The 18,107-nt window shown below is 37.7% G+C and overlaps 1 protein-coding gene across 4 annotated transcripts in view; it reads left to right on the top strand.

The window, feature by feature from the left end:
• The window catches only part of SLC12A6 (solute carrier family 12 member 6), a 91,780-nt gene that overhangs the window by 4,833 nt on the left and 68,840 nt on the right, over positions 1-18,107 (top strand). The window contains exon 1 of one of the 4 annotated variants that reach the window (XM_032343172.1): positions 14,139-14,696. The exons of the other annotated variants lie outside the window; for them this stretch is intronic. Coding sequence (XP_032199063.1) covers positions 14,573-14,696 — 124 coding nt within the window. The 5' untranslated portion in view covers positions 14,139-14,572. Of the gene's footprint in view, positions 1-14,138; positions 14,697-18,107 lie in introns of those variants that run through there. 4 annotated transcript variants of the gene reach the window in all.

Here is an 18,107-nt window from a genome sequence, read left to right on the forward strand (position 1 = left end):
TGTGCAGTTGGTAAATAAAAACAAGAATCTTAGTCTATACTTGCTTATACATGAACAATGCCTTAAAGATACCAGGAACTGTTGAGAGTGGTCACCTTTGGGGAGTTATGAAAATAGAGTGGAGAGTGGGAACTTCCCTTTACCTAAACAATTCAGAAGGGCATGTATAATTTTTTATATTGAGGGTATATCACTTTTATAATACAAATTTTAAGAGGCATAGCATGTTAGGGAACCTTAGATGATGAAGAATTGAATTTTGGGCGGGAAAAAAAAGAAGAATTGAATTCTGATAAAACTCCATTTTAAAAAATGAGGAAACTAAGGCTCACAGAGATGGTTATTTGTAGATCAGAGTGGCAAAGCCAAGACTGAAGCACAGGCCTCCCGAGTTATTGCCAGTGCTTTCTATTATATTGTTTTGTCTCTGCCATAATGAACATTTTTTACATTTGCCTCATAACCATCTGGTTATCTTAAATGATTGTTGAAATAATAATTCCAAAAAAAGAGCTGGGAACATATTTTTAAATTATTTTTATTAACATATAATGTATTATTAGCCCCAGGGGTACAAGTCTGTGAATCATCAGGCTTACACACTTCACAGCACTCACCATAACACATACCCTCCCCACTGTCCATAACCCAGCCGCCCTCTCCATAACCCCCTTCCCCCAGCAACCCTCAGTTTGTTTTGTGAAATTAAGTGTCTCTTATGGTTTGTCTCCCTCCCAATCCCATCTTGCTTTATTTTTTCCTTCCCTACCCCCCGAACCCCCCACTCTGCCTCTCAAATTCCTCATATCAGGGAGATCATATGATAATTGTCTTTCTCTGATTGACTCATTTTGCTCCTCATAATGCCCTCTAGTTCCATCTGTGTCATTGCAAATGGCAAGATTTTTTTGATGACTGCATAGTATTCTATTGTATGTAGATATCACATCTTCTTTATCCATTCATCTGTTGATGGACATCTAGGTTCTTTCCATAGTTTGGCTATTGTGGACGTTGCTGCTATAAACATTCAGGTGCACGTGCCCCTTTGAATCCCTACATTTGTATCTTTAGGGTAAATACCCAGTAGTGCAATTGCTGGGTGGTAGGGTAGCTCTATTTTCAACTTTTTGAGGAACCTCCATGCTGTTTTCCAGAGTGACTGCACCAGCTTGCATTCCTACCAACAGTGTAGGAGGATAAGGATCATATTTTTGTATGTCTTACACAGTATCTAATACATTTCATCCTTTTACAATTTAACACATGCTCCATGAGGTTCTGATATATGTGAGGCACCATATTCCCAATAGGAATTATAGGAAATATGTAGAGTAGGTAGTCTCTGCCTTTGGAGAGCTTGTTGTCTGGTGGTGAAAATGACAAGAACATTTTACCCATTCCTTTGCCAAACATTTACTGAATACTTATTGAGGGCCAGGCCCTGTTCTGGCAGTTAAGGATGCAGGGCCAAGAATAATAATCCAAGAATGTTCTTCAGAAAGTTATGATCTAATAGAGAAAACAAACAAATATTGATATAAATTATAATGCTGTATGATAAATGCAACAATAAAGATACAGCAAAATATAAAAAAATATAGCACATTGTAGAATAATATAATGGAAAGATACAGCAAAGGAAAATTATGAACTGAGGTAAAAATGGAGACACGTAGAGACTGGAGGACTTGGTGGGGTAAGGTGGTAGTTAAGGAAGGAGAAGGTTTAAAGATTATGGCCCAACAGTTGGATGTTGGAATTAACGGTTTCAGAGGGGGGAAATTCCAGTGTTAACATGGTCTAGTGTGGAGTCTTGGGAGTGGGTTTTTAAAGTGGAGTAAATGTAGAAGCCATTTAGGTCATGGAGCTCTAAATATATCTGCTTTGAGGGTGGCTGTTACCAAGTTTTTACTGGGGAGTGTTAGGTGTTAGAGATGCAAAAACAACTTAGATAAGGCTCTCCTTCAGAGTCACCTTCTCTCTGAAACTTTTTCTGATTCAACCCCACACCCAGATAATAGTTCAGTTCTTTATATCCCTATATCCCTTATACAGACTATTACTATAGCACCTTTTTCACTTAATTTTGTTGTTTTTGTTTATATGTTATCTTTCTCAATTAGGCAGTAAGGTTCTCGTGGACAGAGACACAAAGTTGTCTTTGTATCAACAGCACACAATATAGTATGTGATGCCACATATAATTTGCATACAATAATGATTTGCACATATAATAATTGCACTCAGCGTGACTGAGTGGGTTAAGCCTCTGCCTTCGGCTCAGGTCATGATCTCGGGGTCCTGGGATTGAGCCCTGCATCAGGCTCTCTGCTCAGCAGGGAGCCTGTTTCCCTCTTTCTCCCTGTCTGCCTCTCTGCCTACTTGTGATTTCTCTCTGTCAAATAAATAAATAAAATAAATAAAAGCTTTAAAAAAATTAAAAACGTGCTATAATAAAGACAAATGAAAAAAAATAATAAAGGCAAATGAAATGTACCCAATAGAGCAATGATGCTACATTTGGCTGAATATTGGCATGATCTATAGATCTTTTTAGAAAATACCTCTGCCCCTTATCCATGGATTCTGATCCATACTAATTGCATCAGTATTTTTCAAAGCTTGTCAGCTGATTCTAAGAGAAAGCCAGAGCTGAAAATCAAAGCCCAAAAAAGTGATTAATGATGTACATATGGGAAGAACTTTCCCACCTAACTGGGATTTCACTGAGTGGATAGGCACAGCAGGCTTTTCCTTAAATGTTAGTAGAGCTAATAGAATAGAATATTTATCTGCCTCTGGAGCCATTACAGTACATGTATGTTTAGCCTGTTTAGCTGATCTGCCGATTCTGTGTGTTATTGGTAGGTCTCATAAATGTCTCTCATCTAAGGTTAAATCAGAATAACAGTTGACTAAGCAACTTTGAAAGCTATGTAGTTTTGTTTTGTTTTTTTTTTCATAAGAACGTTTCAGAGTCCCAAGTACTTTTCTGTACTTCTCCAAAAAACTTCTAATTTTTGCCCCAAACCAAAACAAATTAACTACAGAGTTTTGCCAGTCAAAGGTGACTATGATCCTTCTTTTAAATATATCTTTCAGGGGCGCCTGGGTGGCTCAGTGGGTTAAAGCCTCTGCCTTCAGCTCAGGTCATGATCCCAGGGTCCTGGGATGGAGCCCCGCATCGGGCTCTCTGCTCAGCGGGGAGCCTGCTTCCTCCTTTCTCTCTGCCTGCCTCTCAGCCTACTTGTAATCTCTGCCTGTCAAATAAATAAATAAAATCTTTAAAAAATAAATAAATAAATAAATAAATATATCTTTCATATTATAGTTGGCCCTTGAACAACACAGGGGTTAGGAGTGCCACCTCCCCTGCAATAGAACATTTGAATGTAATTTTTTACTCCCCCAAACCATAACTGCTAATAGTCTACTGTTGACTGGAAGCTTTACCAATAATATAAAGTCAATTAACATTTTTGTGTGTATTATATACTGTATTCTAAAAGCAAAGTAAGCTAGAGGAAAGAAAATGTTAAAATCATGAGTGGTGCCTGGGTGGCTCCATCAGTTAAGCGTTTGCCTTTGGCTCAATCCCAGAACCCTGGGATCATGACCTGAGCCAAAAGGTGGAAGTTTAACTGACAGAGCCACCTAGGCACCCCTAAAGCTTATTTTTTTAATATCCAAAAATAATACTTATTTTCACAACTGGGTTATATCTAAGATGCATGTAAAAAATTTACTTAGTTGATTTTTTTAATAGTTCAACAGTATGCTAATTTCCAAATAAAATTCTAAGAATTATTGGGTATAAAAAACATTCTTCCCTTGAGAGTTTAATTCTTTCCGTTCCTGAAAAATCATGTTTTGATATTTTTTCATTTCAAATATTTTATTTGTCAGAGAGAGAAGAGAGAGAGTGCACACATACAAAAGCAGGGGGAGGGCAGGCAGAGGGAGAAGCAGTCTCCCCACTGAGCTAGGAGCCCAATGTGGGACTCAGTCCGAGGACCCTGGGGTCATGACCTAAGCCCAGTGCAGACCAACTGAGCCACCCAGGCGGTCCAGGTATTTTTTCATAAAAGAAAAAAAAAAGTCTTTTCTTGGGAATGATAATGTGATTTCTCATCCAGGAGAAAATTGAAACTGATAAGGTTAAGCAACCTACTCAAGGTCATACAAGTCATAAACTGAAGAATAGTGATTTAAACCCAGGTGTGTGTGATTTTATATCAGAATTCCTGTTATTACAGGACTAACATTGAAGCATTTAGTAAGAAGCAAAGGTAGAGTAGAAGAAGCATAAAAGAAATAAAGTTTTATGTTCAGAGTACATTTTTACAGCTTTTTGTCTGGCATTGGAGGCATGAAAGGGAACAGTTTATTGTTTTTGTTTTTCAAAAAAAGGTATGAGATGATCTGTTTCCTGAATAATTTAAGGTTCTATGTTCCTGAAAGGAAATCTGTTCTAAAAAATATGTATTTCAGTGTCTTTATTTTAAGTTTTTATTTTTAAGTAATCTCTACATTCAACGTGGGGCTATAACCCACAACCCTGCAATTAAGAGCTGCATGCCATCCAGGTTGGTACCCTTCTTTCAGTGTCTTTTTTTTTTTCTCCCCCCTCCCCCTTTCAGTGTCTTTTAAATAAATACTGCAAATACCCAGGGCAGTTTAGTAATGCTGAATTATATAGCTATTGATTTAATACAGTTCTCTGTCCTAAAGTTAATGAATATTGATATTTTGACCCAAGTTTCAGTAGATCTATTTGTTTTTGGTTTTGGGGGCATGTTTTGCTTTGTTTATTTAGTAATCTCTACATCTCTAACCCCAATGTGAGGCTGAAACTCACAAACCTAAAATCAAGAATTTCATGTTATACTGACCGAGCCAGCCAGGCAGGCACCCAGCAGTAGATCTATTTCAAAATGGAGGTTTTTTTGCAAGAGAGGAAAGAAGCAATAACTTATTTATTTATTTATTTATTTATTAAAAGATTTTGTTTATTTGACAAAGAGAGATCACAAGTAGAGAGAGAGAGGAAGGAGCAGGCTCCCTGCCTAGCAGAGAGCCAGATGCGGGACTTGATCCCAGGACCCTGAGATCATGACCTGAGCCGAAGGCAGAGGCTTAACCCCCTGAGCCACCCAGGCAGCCTGCAATAACTTATTTAAACAACAACAAAACACTTGTTCTCTGAGGTGAGATTAACAAGAAAATTTTGCTTTGTGTTTTCATTTTCCTTTCTTTACATTTTTAGAAATATGTCTTAAGTTTTGACTGTGTGTTACAGTTCCATTTTCTCTGCACTATTTGTAGTGTTGATTAGAAGCCTATCAAGCAAGTATTTCATAATAAAGAATGAAGTATCATACATCAGAAATGAAATTCTGAGTGAGGTACTGAATAGTCCATGCTCATAGTGCCACTGCTGTTTTTGGTCAGTGATTCTTGGGTCCTACAATAGCTAGGCTTGTAATGACATTAGACTAATGAAAGAGATGAGCAGCCTTATATAGGGAGTTGCAATATTGTAGAAAAAGAAAAGAATGGAAGCTGAGGACTCTGAGTACACAGAGGCTTTTGATAATGCCTTCCTTAATATTTGGGTCAGCAGCCAAAATGGGTGACCTAGCTAATCAAATTAGGTAGCTATCAACTATCCTTCTACTACATTTTTTCCTTTAGGGATGACTCACAGCCTTAGTCCTTGAAGAAGTAACTAGGCAAGGTAGTAGTATGCTCTGCTCTAAAGGTTCTGTCTATGCTTACACTATCTTGTACGTACAGTCCTGGTTTAAGATAGTCTTTTCCTTTTTAGTGAAGTAGATAATGTGATTGTGAGCTCCTCGAGGGCAGGAACAGTGCCTTGTTCTCCATAGTATTCCTATTTCCTGGCACATAGTAGGCATTCATATATATATTGAATAACTCATGACTTCTTTAGCTTCAGTAAAGCATGAGATTTTCCTGATGTTTTGATTTGGAGAAATCTTTGTCTTCCTTGCATTGCAATATAATATGTTTACTCCATCAGACAATAAGATCTTTTATGTATTTATTATCTTTCAGTTGTTAGCCCCAAAATATGTTATATATTCATCACTGATGCCATTTTATAAAAATCTGTTTTCATAGACAATTTTTTGTAATTCTGAGATTTAGGAGTTTTCAATTCTTACTACCCATGATAGTTGGTCTTCACCAATGTAACTGATTAACTCATTAAATTCTTTCTATAATCATCCACATAATAAGGCATAATTTAGAATTTGTAATCATTTTGATATTTTATTTGTTTGTTTGTTTTTAAAGATTTTATTTATTTATTTGAGAGAGAGAGAGAATGATAGAGAAAGAGCATAAGAGGAGAGAGGTCAGCGGGAGAAGCAGACTCCCTGCCAAGCAGGGAGCCCGATGCAGGACCTGATCCCAGGACTCCAGGATCATGACCTGAGCCGAAGGCAGTCGCTTAACCAACTAAGCCACCCAGGCGCTCCCATTTTGATATTTTATTTTATTTTTTTTTAAAGATTTTATTTATTTATTTGACAGAGAGAGATCACAAGTAGGCAGAGAGGCAGGCAGAGAGAGGAGGAAGCAGGCTCCCTGCTGAGCAGAGAGCCTGATGTGGGACTCCATCCCAGGACCCTGAGATCATGACCTGAGCTGAAGGCAGCGGCTTAACCCACTGAGCCACCCAGGTGCCCCCCCATTTTGATATTTTAAACCACAATTTATTGTCCTGTGTCTGAAGGAGAAAAAGGATTTGCCAATATGCTAAATAAAACAAATATATGTACATTTTCTGCTTAAGAATGAAAGTCAGTATACTTTTATAGCTATAGCTCTAAATTTAAGTAATGCATTGCTTATTCTCTGCTAGTAAAATGTTTACAACATTCTGTAACACCACCATTTGGGGTGTAGTATGTAAATGGCGCTGGTCCATGAGCTGTTTACTTAACCTGTCTGTGAGGAGGTAAGTTCAGAAATTGAAAGTTTTTAAAAACTTGCATAGCAGTTTAATTGAGTGGTTTTATGTCAAATCTGATAAAAATTAGAACTTGTGTTTTGTATATTCTCCATTTTTTCTAGTATTTCACATGAATTGTGAATGTAAAGAAAAATAATCCTTTACCAGAGATAATTTGCAAGCACTGTTCTTTTGAGTGTTTGCCTAACCTTCTGAAAGATGCCAAAGGAGGTATTGTTTCCCTACCAATGGCCCTTTGAAGCCTGAGTAACTGAATGGGGGTCTGGGAGTGGGTTGGTCCTTAAGAATCTTCCTTAAGAATCCCTGTTCTAAAATTTTTTTTTTTTAAGATTTTTAAATTTATTTGACAGAGAGAGACCACAAATAGGCAGAGAGGCAAGCAGAGAGAGAAAGAGAGAGAGAGGGAAGAGGAAGCAGGCTCCCTGACCAGCAGAGAACCCGATGCGGGACTTGATCCCAGGACCCTGAGATCATGACCTGACCTGAGCTGAAGGCAGAGGCCTAACCCACTGAGCCACCCAGGGAGCCCCAAGAATCCCTGTTCTAATACATGATCTCTTTCCTCTCTTAATATTTGAAGATAAGAAATTAAAAATTTTTGGAAGTTATATACTTTTTTAAAAGTTATATAATTCAGACATTTTAGAGAAATACTGTAATTCAGTTCTTTTTCCTGTCAAACAAGATCTCTTAAGATGAATTATTACAGATTTATTGTTAGAATTATAGAATAAAAAGTGTGAAGGGTTTACAGCTGAGAATAAAACAAAACTTTTGTTACTCAAAGTTTATCATAAATTTACCTTGATCAAGAAGACTAAAGCTTAATGTAGTTTTCTACTTATATTTAGTTGCTGGCTGGCAGTTACAGTGATTCAATGAGAATGTCTATCCTAAATATTTTGAAGTAATAACTTGCTACATTAGAAGCAACTGCTTGGAGAAAAAAAAAAAACAAAAAACAAAGAAAACAACTGCTTGGAAGTAGATTACACTTTATTTACTATTTCTTGTAAAAATACTACTTGTAACAAACCAACTTCTCTTTTTTCCCCTTTTTAAAAAATTTTTAAATTTTTTAATAAACATATAATGTATTTTTATCCCCAGGGGTACAGGTCTGTGAATCACCAGGCTTACACATTTCACAGCACTCACCATAGCACACACCCTCCCCAATGTCCATATCCCCACCACCCTTGCCTGTCCCCCATCTCCCCAGCAACCCTCAGTCTGTTTTCTGAGATTGAGTCTTTTATGGTTTGTCTCCCTCCCAATCCCACCTTCTTTCATTACAAACCAAATACTCTTAAGCACAAAACTATTAATTGGCTATAATTTTATTTTATTTTTTAAAGATTTTATATATTTATTTGACAGAGATCACAAGTAGGCGGAGAGGCAGGCAGAGAGAGAGAGAGAGAGGAGGAAGTAGGCTCACCCTGAGATCATGACCGGAGCCAAAGGCAGAGGCGTTAGCCCACTGAGCCACCCAGGCGCCCCTACTTGGCTATAATTTTAAAGGTTCTCTCAGGTGCGGCTGGATCTTAATAGTGGATAAAGTACTCTGAGTAGTATCTTCAAACTCCGGTTTAGGAGAGATTCCTAAGATTTGGATCTGTTTCCAAATCAGAATCCATTGTACTTTGCACACTGCTCCCACCAAATTTATTTGTGTGTGTGTGTGTGTGTGTGTGTGTGCGTGAGAAACAGAATTCTTTTTTTTTTTTTTAAAGATTTTATTTATTTATTTGACAGAGAGGTCACAAGGAGGCAGAGAAGCAGGTAGAGAGAGGAGGAAGCAGGCTCCCTGCTGAGCAGAGCCTGATGGTGCAGGGCTTGATTGCGGGACCCTGAGATCATTACCTGTGCCGAAGGCAGAGGCTTAACCCACTGAGCCACCCAGGCACCCCGAGAGACTGAATTCTATGAAAAGGTGTAGACAGATAAGATGAGTTAAGTCTACGTTGTGTGTATGTCATGGAAGCAAGTCTGGTCTATTTTATACTTTTCCAGCTTTTTATTAGCATGCTGATACCATTGATCAAGATCTGGTTGCATTTTTTATTAAAAATAAAAGAATACTATTTAATGTGTTACTAAATACTTAACATTATATCTACAAGATGCTCTCAGGAATGAGTAGAATGACATTTGGTAAAAACTAATGTGTCCAAAATGTATGTGGCTCTTTAATTCCAGGGATTTGCTTACTGCTCACTTATAGAAGTTTTTTTGCATCGTGGATCCATTTTTAGCATGGATTACTACATTCTTAAGAATCACTTCAGCTGGGTGCCTGGGTGGCTCAGTCGGTTAAGCATCTGCTTTCGGTTCAGGTCATGATCCTGGGGTCTGCAATCGAACCTCATATTGGGCTCCCTGCTCAGCAGGGAGTCTGTTTCTCCCTCTACCCTTTCCCTTGCTCTTGGTCCATCTCTCTCATTCTCTCTCTCTCTCAAATAAATAAATAAAATCCTTTAAAAAGAAAAAAAAGAATCACTTCAGAACATATGTGGTTCTGGATTATTTGTGTATGCCTTTGTACAATACAGTTCTCAGGTTCTGAGAACAAAAAGGAAATACATATATGATTAGCTCTAAAACTGAGTGATGTAGTATAACAATATAGTACAACCTGAAAGAGAATTCTTATGTTGAAAATTTCCCACTGACTTTTCCTTGTTTAGGTCTTTTCAATACATCTAATTTGTCTTTGTTTTTTAAATAAATGGGTTGAATAAAACAAAATGCTAGTTGTCATGGGTTGTTAGCTGTGATTAAAAAGAGGCAATTGGGTTGTGTAGCTTGGTAAACTGTACTTTTACAGTATTACCCATAGTAGATCCATTCTTCTAAAGAATGGGCAGGTACGCTTTTTTAGAAAAACAGGCCTAATGTAGTCAGAAAGTTTTACTGAAACTGATTAGAAACATAAATACAATATGTATAATATTTGACCTAACGTACAAAGCACTATGAGAGTAATGCCATTATAAATGCCCTTTTTGCCCTAGCCTCCCCTATGTCTTACTACTTAAAAATGCCATCGTTTTTTTAATTTTTATTTTTTTAAAAGATTTTATTTCCTTACTTGACAGAGAGAGAGAGCCAGAGAGAGAACACAAGCAAGGGGAGTGGGAGAGGGAGAAGCAAGCTCCCTGCTGAGCAGGGATCTGGATGCGGGACTCTGTCCCAGGACCTGAGGATCATGACCTGAGCCTAAGGCAGACGTTTAATGACTGAGCTACCCAGGCGGCCCACCCTAGTTTTTTTTTTTTTTTTATGTAAAACTGTGAATATTTCAAATCTGTATGATGACTCTGATTTCAAACAGCATTCAGCACTATAAAATCAAAGTACAGGACTAGCATTTATGTAACTGCCTAAATTTTATGTGAAATGGAATTTGACCCATAAGTGATTATACTTCGATCTAGAGATCTTTATAGAGTTTGTTGAACTTCTGTTCACTGTATTTTTTCCAACATTTTATTATGAAAATTTTCAATTATATAGAAAGTTGAAAGATTCTTATAGTGAACATCTGTACATCCACAAGTCAGAGTCTATTACTAACATTTTTACATACTTTTCCTAATATGTATCTGTTCATCTATCTTATTATTTGCATTTCAAGGTAAATTGCAGATATCAGTTCACCTCCCCCAGATAATTCAAAATGCATATTATTAATTAGAATTCAGTATTTGTAGCTTTTTTCTTTTGGGATTTTATTTATTTATTTGACAGCAAGAGAACACAGCCAGGATTAGGGGCAGAGGGAGAGAAGAGAAGCAGGCTCCCCACTGAGCAGGGAGCCTGACTTGGGGCTTGATCCTGGGACCTCAGTCCTAGGACCTTGAGATCGTGATCTGAGCCAAAGGCAGATGCTTAACCAACCAACTGAACCACTCAGGTACCCCTGCAGCTTTTTTTTTTTCTTTTTTAAGCAAAGTTTTCATATAATGAATTACACTAATTTTAAGTGAACATCAATTAAATTTTGATGGATGCATATGCCTATGGAATAAACTCTAACAAGATATAGAATATTACTTTCACATTGGGAATTTCTGTCACACTCCCATACACCCAGAGGCAACCATTGTCCTAGTTTTTTTGCACCATAGATTAGTTTTGCCTGTTCTAAAACCTCATATAATGGATTCATATATTGTGCCCTCTTTTAAGGCATTTATTTATTTATTTGGCAGAGATCACAAGTAGGCAGAGAAACAGGAAGAGAGAGAGGGGGAAGGAAGCAGGCTCCCTGCTGAGCAGAGAGCCTGAGACGTGGGACTCCATCCCAGGACCCTGAGATCATGACCTGAGCTCAAGGCAGAGGCTTAACCCACTGAGCCACCCAGGCGCCCCACCCCCCCCTTTTTTTAAGTTTTTATTTTTTTAATTTGACAGAGAGATAGCACAAGTAGGCAGAACAGCAGGCACAGGGAGAGGGAGAAGCAGGCTCTCCGCTGAACAGTAAGCCTGATGGGGGCTCCATCCCAGGCCCCTCGTATTGTGACCTGAGCTGCAAGCAGCTGCTTAACTGACTGAGCCACGCAGGCACCCCTCTTTATGGCTTCTTTTACTTACTATAATGTTTTTGAGACTCATCCATATTGTTACATGTATCACTGAGCCATTTTTATAGCTGAATACTAATCTTTTGTGTGAATATATCATACTTTGTTTATCCATTCTTCTGTGGGTATATATCTTGTTTGTTTCCAGTTTGGTGTTATTGTTAATTATACTGCAATGAATATTCTCAGACAAGTCCTTTTGTGGGAATATGTTTTCATTTTGCGGAAATAAATACCCAGGAGTGCAGTTGCTGGCTTATAGGGGACAATGGTAGATCTTTTAACAAAATGAGTAAACCAATTTACACCCAGTAACAATGTATAAAAAAGCACCCTTTGTTTCACATTCTCACCAGATTTGGTGTTTTTAGACTTACTAATTTTAGCCGTCATAGTGGGTATGCAGTGGTACCTCATTTTGGTAGTGGGTTTTTTTTTTTTTTTTTGCAATTTTATTTATTCTTCAAGTAATCTACACCAAATATAGGGCTCCAGCTTAAAACACCAAGATCACGAATCCCATGCTCTACCAACTGAGCCAGCCAGGTACCCCCATTGTGATAGTTTACTGTACTTTAAATAGCTATTTCTAATTTTTAAAAAAGATTTATTAGAGAGAGTGTGTACACTCTAAGGAAGGGGGAAGCAAGGGAAGAGGGAGAGAAACCCAAGCAGACACCACATTGAGCACGTTGTTTGGAGGAGTAAGAAGGAACTCGATCTCAGGATTCTGAGATCAGACCTGAGCCGATACCAAGAGTTGGATGCTTGCCACCCAGGCATTCCTAAATACCTATTTCTTACATCCTACCATCTCCATCTAATCACTCCACACACAGCACTCCCCTCAGCTTTGCCAGTTCTCCTCCAAATTTTTTCTGTATTACTTTAACTTTGCTCTCAATTTTTTATGCTCCTGCACTTTTATCTACAGTCCACTCTACAAGAGAACGATTTTAAAATTGCTGAGCACTATGGTACCAAAGCATTAAGTTGGTAAATAAATACTCCTGTCACAGATTAACAGGAATGTGTTATCTTCCTATTTCTTTAGTTTGAGGATTTTTTTTTAAAGGGAGAAGCAACAGGGTAACATTTGACATATGCTCATATGCACGAGCTGTATGCAGATTATAAAAGTCATTGTTGGTGTTCAACTGTAGATGATTAGCCATAGATCAGGTCTCTTTATTAAGTAAATATGAAAGGCAAGATCCCATTGGAAATATCCAGTGGTAATGAAATATTAAAGAATTTGGAACTGAAAGTATGATATTGAAATCTTTGACAATTTAATAGATAAGTTACTTTGAAAAAATTAGTAGAGTAGCTACCTGAGTTGTTATGTATGGAAAAATCACGAAGGGTGCACTACAACTGACTTGGGTTTCTCTCAAAGATAAAATACTTACAAAGATTTCTTAGGTTATGAACTTTTCTCTTTCCCAAATCCTAGTAATTTGCAACTTTGACTGTTGTTAAAACCATCTGAGAGGTAGGGGAGCTTTTAAAAGTCTTATTGCCTAGGTTTTACTCCAGAGCAGTTAAATCAGAGTATCAAGGATAGGACCCAGACCTCAGTAGTTCTCAAATCTCCTCAGTTGATTCCAGTGTGCAGCCCAGATTACAAATCAGTGCTATACAGGAACCCATGAAATAAAAGTTGGGGGGTGTATATGAGTTTTCTTTGTATGAAACTTCTATGCCACGTACTAACAAGGGTACTTCAGGTTTTTAGGTTGGGCTTCACTGTTTATAAACTCTGTGACTTTGAGCAAGTTTCTTAGCCTAATGTTTCTGTGCTGATTAAATGAAATCATAATGGAAAGTTTCTAGTGCAGTTCAGAGTACAAAGTCGGTCTTCAACAGCTATTGACTTTCTTTTAGAAATAGTGTAGGAATAAATGAGGATTGTAAACTATCATTCCTTCTCTGTTAAATTTAGTGCAGTCTTACAAGTCAGGTGTTACCAGCAACAAAGCCCTTATATTACATCATCAACATGGAAGTTAACACAGGGCTCAATTTACTGAACTCCCTTATCTAAGTTCAGAGATACTCTAAAGTTAAAGTTATCAACTGAGCACTTGATACAGTTATCTGATATAACACACCAAGAATTAAATATGTTAAATGTGTTGAAGGAACTGTACACCTCTTAATTAGAGGGATTTCCTTGAATTTCTTTTATTTTAAATACTATGTTTGTTCTCCCCGTACAATGAAAAAGTCTGAACTATTCTCTTTAAAAACGTTTTGCTCTTTTAAAACGAAGTTGGACTTTTGGGAATATTAATGTCCCTTCTTGGATATCGTGGTATACACTGCAGTGTCTAGAACTATGCCTTGTATAAAATATGTAGACATTCACTGAATGCTTGTGGAATTAGTGTTCTCATCTGAACACTAAGAAATTACTATTTTTCATATGCTTTAAAATAAAGCAACAACAGAAGCTTATATATAATTTGTTTCATTTTCTAAATTGATGTAGTGCCAGTTTTTCTTTAAAAGGAAAGTTTGTATAATGAGCTGTTCCTTAATCTTTCTCGGGTGAAATATGAGGGCAGAGGCTGAGATCATGACGAGCACTTAGGTTTGGAAATAACTTGAGTTAAGGAAATGCGTGGGTGAGTGCACAGTGGGCGGCAGTTCATGAATTCTGCCCACTCTCAGCTTTTGGCAGCTCTGGGAACGCTGCCTAAACAGTTCTTGGGATTCTTGAGCTTAACAACCATAAGTAAGGGGTGGAGTGCTTAATCCTTTGAGTGAATGATAAACACCGTGGAAGGCGTGTCTTTCAGCGTTCCACTCCCTTGGGGCTGTAGGTCACGTGATGAGAAAGTACTTCCCTATTCCGAGTCCCGGTCTCCCGTAGGCAGTGATTAGAGTTGGGAAGGGGCACAGTAAGAGGTAGGCAGGGAAAGTAGACTGGAAGGAAGTTCACAGCAAGAGCGAAGAATTCCTAACTGTAACAATGCCGCACTTTACGGTGACAAAGGTAGAGGACCCAGAGGAGGGGGCAGCAGCTTCGGTCCCCAAAGAGAGAGAGTCCAGCCTAGCAGAAATAAAAGCCCTGATTCAGCATTCGGATGAACTAGGTGAGTACTCGGTTTAGGAGCTTTTGGAACCAATGGGGTCTTTGTGAAAAAAATGGTTAACTAAAATATTAAGGAGAGAAAGTATTGTGGTAAAGTCTTTCTCAATCAACTGTTTTTACTCTCTTGTATATCTGATAACTTCTTTCTTTTCACATTCTGGTTGGTTTTCCCCACAATGAGTTCTGTGTTCATTACCTACAGGTGAAATTGAATCAGTGGCAATGTAAGAAAAGACTTCTAAAGCAAAAAGAAAGCCACAGTAGAAGTCAATTTATGCGGAATTTAAGTTGCACCTTTTGCTCGGACAGTTTAAATTTTATCTGGAAAAGTACATAAAGGGGAAGAGTATATGGTTCAGTAGTTTTGTGCAGTAGACTCTGCACTTGTGACTTTTAAGGTTATTCAGTATTTTGCCTCAGTTTACCAGTTAAACATTAATTCAGTAGCAAATAATCTAAGAGCTCTTTAATGAAAGAAGTACAATATGATCATTATGCTGACTATCCTAGCATTAGGTTTAGTAAGTTTGATGAATGTGATTATCCCTATTATTTTCTCTAAGCGGTAACAGTTAGACTTGCTGGGGGAATTGTGGTTTTGAATTTTTAAACATGCAGTTATAGCGCTGATACTGCATTAAATACAGGTGTAGTTTGAAGCCTTTTATTTTTTAAAACTATATGTTTCAAAAATTGTCAAAAAAAATTCTCTTGTCTCTGAGTAAAGGTTAAGAGAATAATCTCTCAGAATTCCTTTAATTCCATGAATCTAACTTTTCTTTATAGCAAGTAACACATAATTCCTTTCTGTTAACTGCTATTTACTGTCTCGTCTCTTTATGAATTTTAAGAATCTCTAACTTAACAGACAAGGACTATTTAAAAATGCCTTTTTTTTTTCCTTCTAGTGAGAGAATTTACCAGGGGGAGATATGATTTTTTTTTTAAAGATTTTATGTATATATTTGACAAACAGAGATCATAAGTAGGCAGAGAGGCAGATGGGGCGGGTCAGAGGGGGGAAGCTCCCCGCTGAGCGGAGAGACCCGTGCGGCGCTCAGTCCCAGGACCCTGAGATCATGGCCTGAGCCAAAGGTAGAGGATTAACCTACTGAGCAACCCAGCTGCCCCTGAGAGTTAGGATTTTATGGAAAATCTTCGCCAGGTTATTTTCATTTTGCTGTATAGTCAAGGGTGATAAGTTGAAGTGTTAGCCTACTTTGAGCTTGAACCCGATTCTCCCCAACTTTAGTGCAAAGAAGTTAAGGTTTTCTTTTCCTGATTGTGTGTGTTTTAAGTTAAAATTTCTTAGTTGCTTATGTTTGCTGCCTTTAGATTTTAATCCCTTTAGGCTTTTGGCTTTGCTATTGTCTTAATTTCACAAAATGCAAAGAAGCAAAGTCTATCTGTATCTCATTTCACTTCTCATTGGTTTTTATTTCCTTTCTTCACCATCTCTACTCTTTTATTATTTCATCCTTACTGGTCCCATCATGTTTGGTGAAATCTACTTTACTTAAATTACAATAGTGTTGAAGTCATTTAATCCATTAGCAACTACCTAGAGAAGTTGTAAAACATTTTTGATAGTAGCCAACTTTGTAATAAGTGACATGCTAGGCTTAATTTATGTTCTTCCGTAGTTATTGCTTTGGGCAAAGAAGAAGTGACAGATATAATCTAACTTGAATTTAATAAGGCTTTTTATTTTGGCGTTTTCCATGACAGCCTGAAAGTGTCCACTTGAATGAACTGTTGTTTGGTAAGTGAACAACTGATGGGAATATATTATCTAAATTGTATTTTCTTTATTGTAGGGCCAAATTAGGGAAACATATGGGGCAAACTTAATTAAACTTAGTTAAAAGGTTTTTTGTTTGTTTTTTAGGATTATGACATTTTTGACTATAGATGGTGTTTTGAGAGCAGTTGTTTAAAATGTAATAAGTTTTAGCCCCCTGTTCTTCTGAGTTAAAATCTAAATTGTTCATCGTTTTATGACAAGCACTTCTAACACTAGCCAGTTTTGTAACCAGTTACTCTTTTCCTTCTTTTTCTGTCTGTATCTGTGAAGAGAGAAAAATACATACTGTCATATAAATGCAACATATTTAGAAAGCAAAATCCTTCTTTAAAATGTTTTTTAAAGATTTTATTTATTTGACAGAGAGATACAGCAAGAGAGGGAACACAAGCAGGGGGGGTGGGAGAGGGAGAAGCAGACTCCCCTCTGAGCAGGGAGCCCAATGCGGGACTCGATCCCAGAACCCTGGGATCATGACCTGAGCTGAAGGCAGACTCAACCAACTGAGCCACCCAGGCGCCCTTAAAATATGTTTTTTCAAAGGTGAGATTTATTTGAACTAGACAGGCAATTTGAGATAAAGTAGAAATATGAATATAGACATAATCTAATTTTAAGAAGTACCTTGATCCCTGCCATGCTAGCTCCTAGAATACCGATCTTTTAAAACCCTGCTTAATTAGTTTTGAAGGGAAAAATGGAAACTCAGACTTCCTAACATCTTTCTTTTTTAACTTCATTTGAGAGAGAGTGTGCACACAAGCAGGGGTAGAGTGCAGAGGGAGAGTGCAGAGGGAGAAGCAGACTCCCCACTGAACAGGAAGCGCCTGGGATCATAACCTGAGCTAAAGTAGATGCATAAGCGACTGAGCCATCCAGGCACCCTTCCTAACATCGTTCTTGATTGATTGTTTTCCTCCTTCCCTGTTCAGTTTAGGTGCCCCCGTCCTGTGTTTTCCCAGCAGCCTGTCCATAAAAGTCCTATGAAACACATCTGTATTGCATTATGTGTTATACTTGTCTCTCTTCCCCCAGCTGACTAGTCCTTGAGGTCATAGAGACCTTGTTATATCATTTGTGTATCTCCAAAATCAGTGAAATGCACATAAGAGGCTATTTCAGTAAATAGGACTTTTTTCTCTGCCTTTTAAATTCACTAAACACATGTTCAGTGCAAATACCATGCCAGGTGTTGTACTTTTTTCTGAAGGCTACAAGGCACAGAAGTGTAAGTCCCACCAAAGGCAGCAGAATGGCTTTGGAGCCAAGGACCTGGCTTTGAATCCCAGTCCTACTAATTATTGCTAATTAAGAGTAGTGATAATTTGTATTAATTATTACTTGAGTGACTTTGAGCAAGTTAAGTTCTCTAACCTTACTTTACTCTTTGATAAAAGGAATAACAGTACCTACTTTACATGGTAGTTGTGAATTACATGGGAAAAATGAATATAAAGCACTTAACACATGTGTGACACAGCATCCTAAAAATAAGAGCTACCTTTTACTTATTGTGACTAGTGGTTTAATAAAAACAAAAAGAAACAGCTTTGGGTAACAGGTGATGGAGAGAATAATAATATTGCCTAGAGGGGACTCTAGACAGGT

The sequence above is a fragment of the Mustela erminea genome, chromosome 5 (genome assembly GCF_009829155.1).
Source record: "Mustela erminea isolate mMusErm1 chromosome 5, mMusErm1.Pri, whole genome shotgun sequence".
NCBI lineage: Eukaryota > Metazoa > Chordata > Mammalia > Carnivora > Mustelidae > Mustela > Mustela erminea.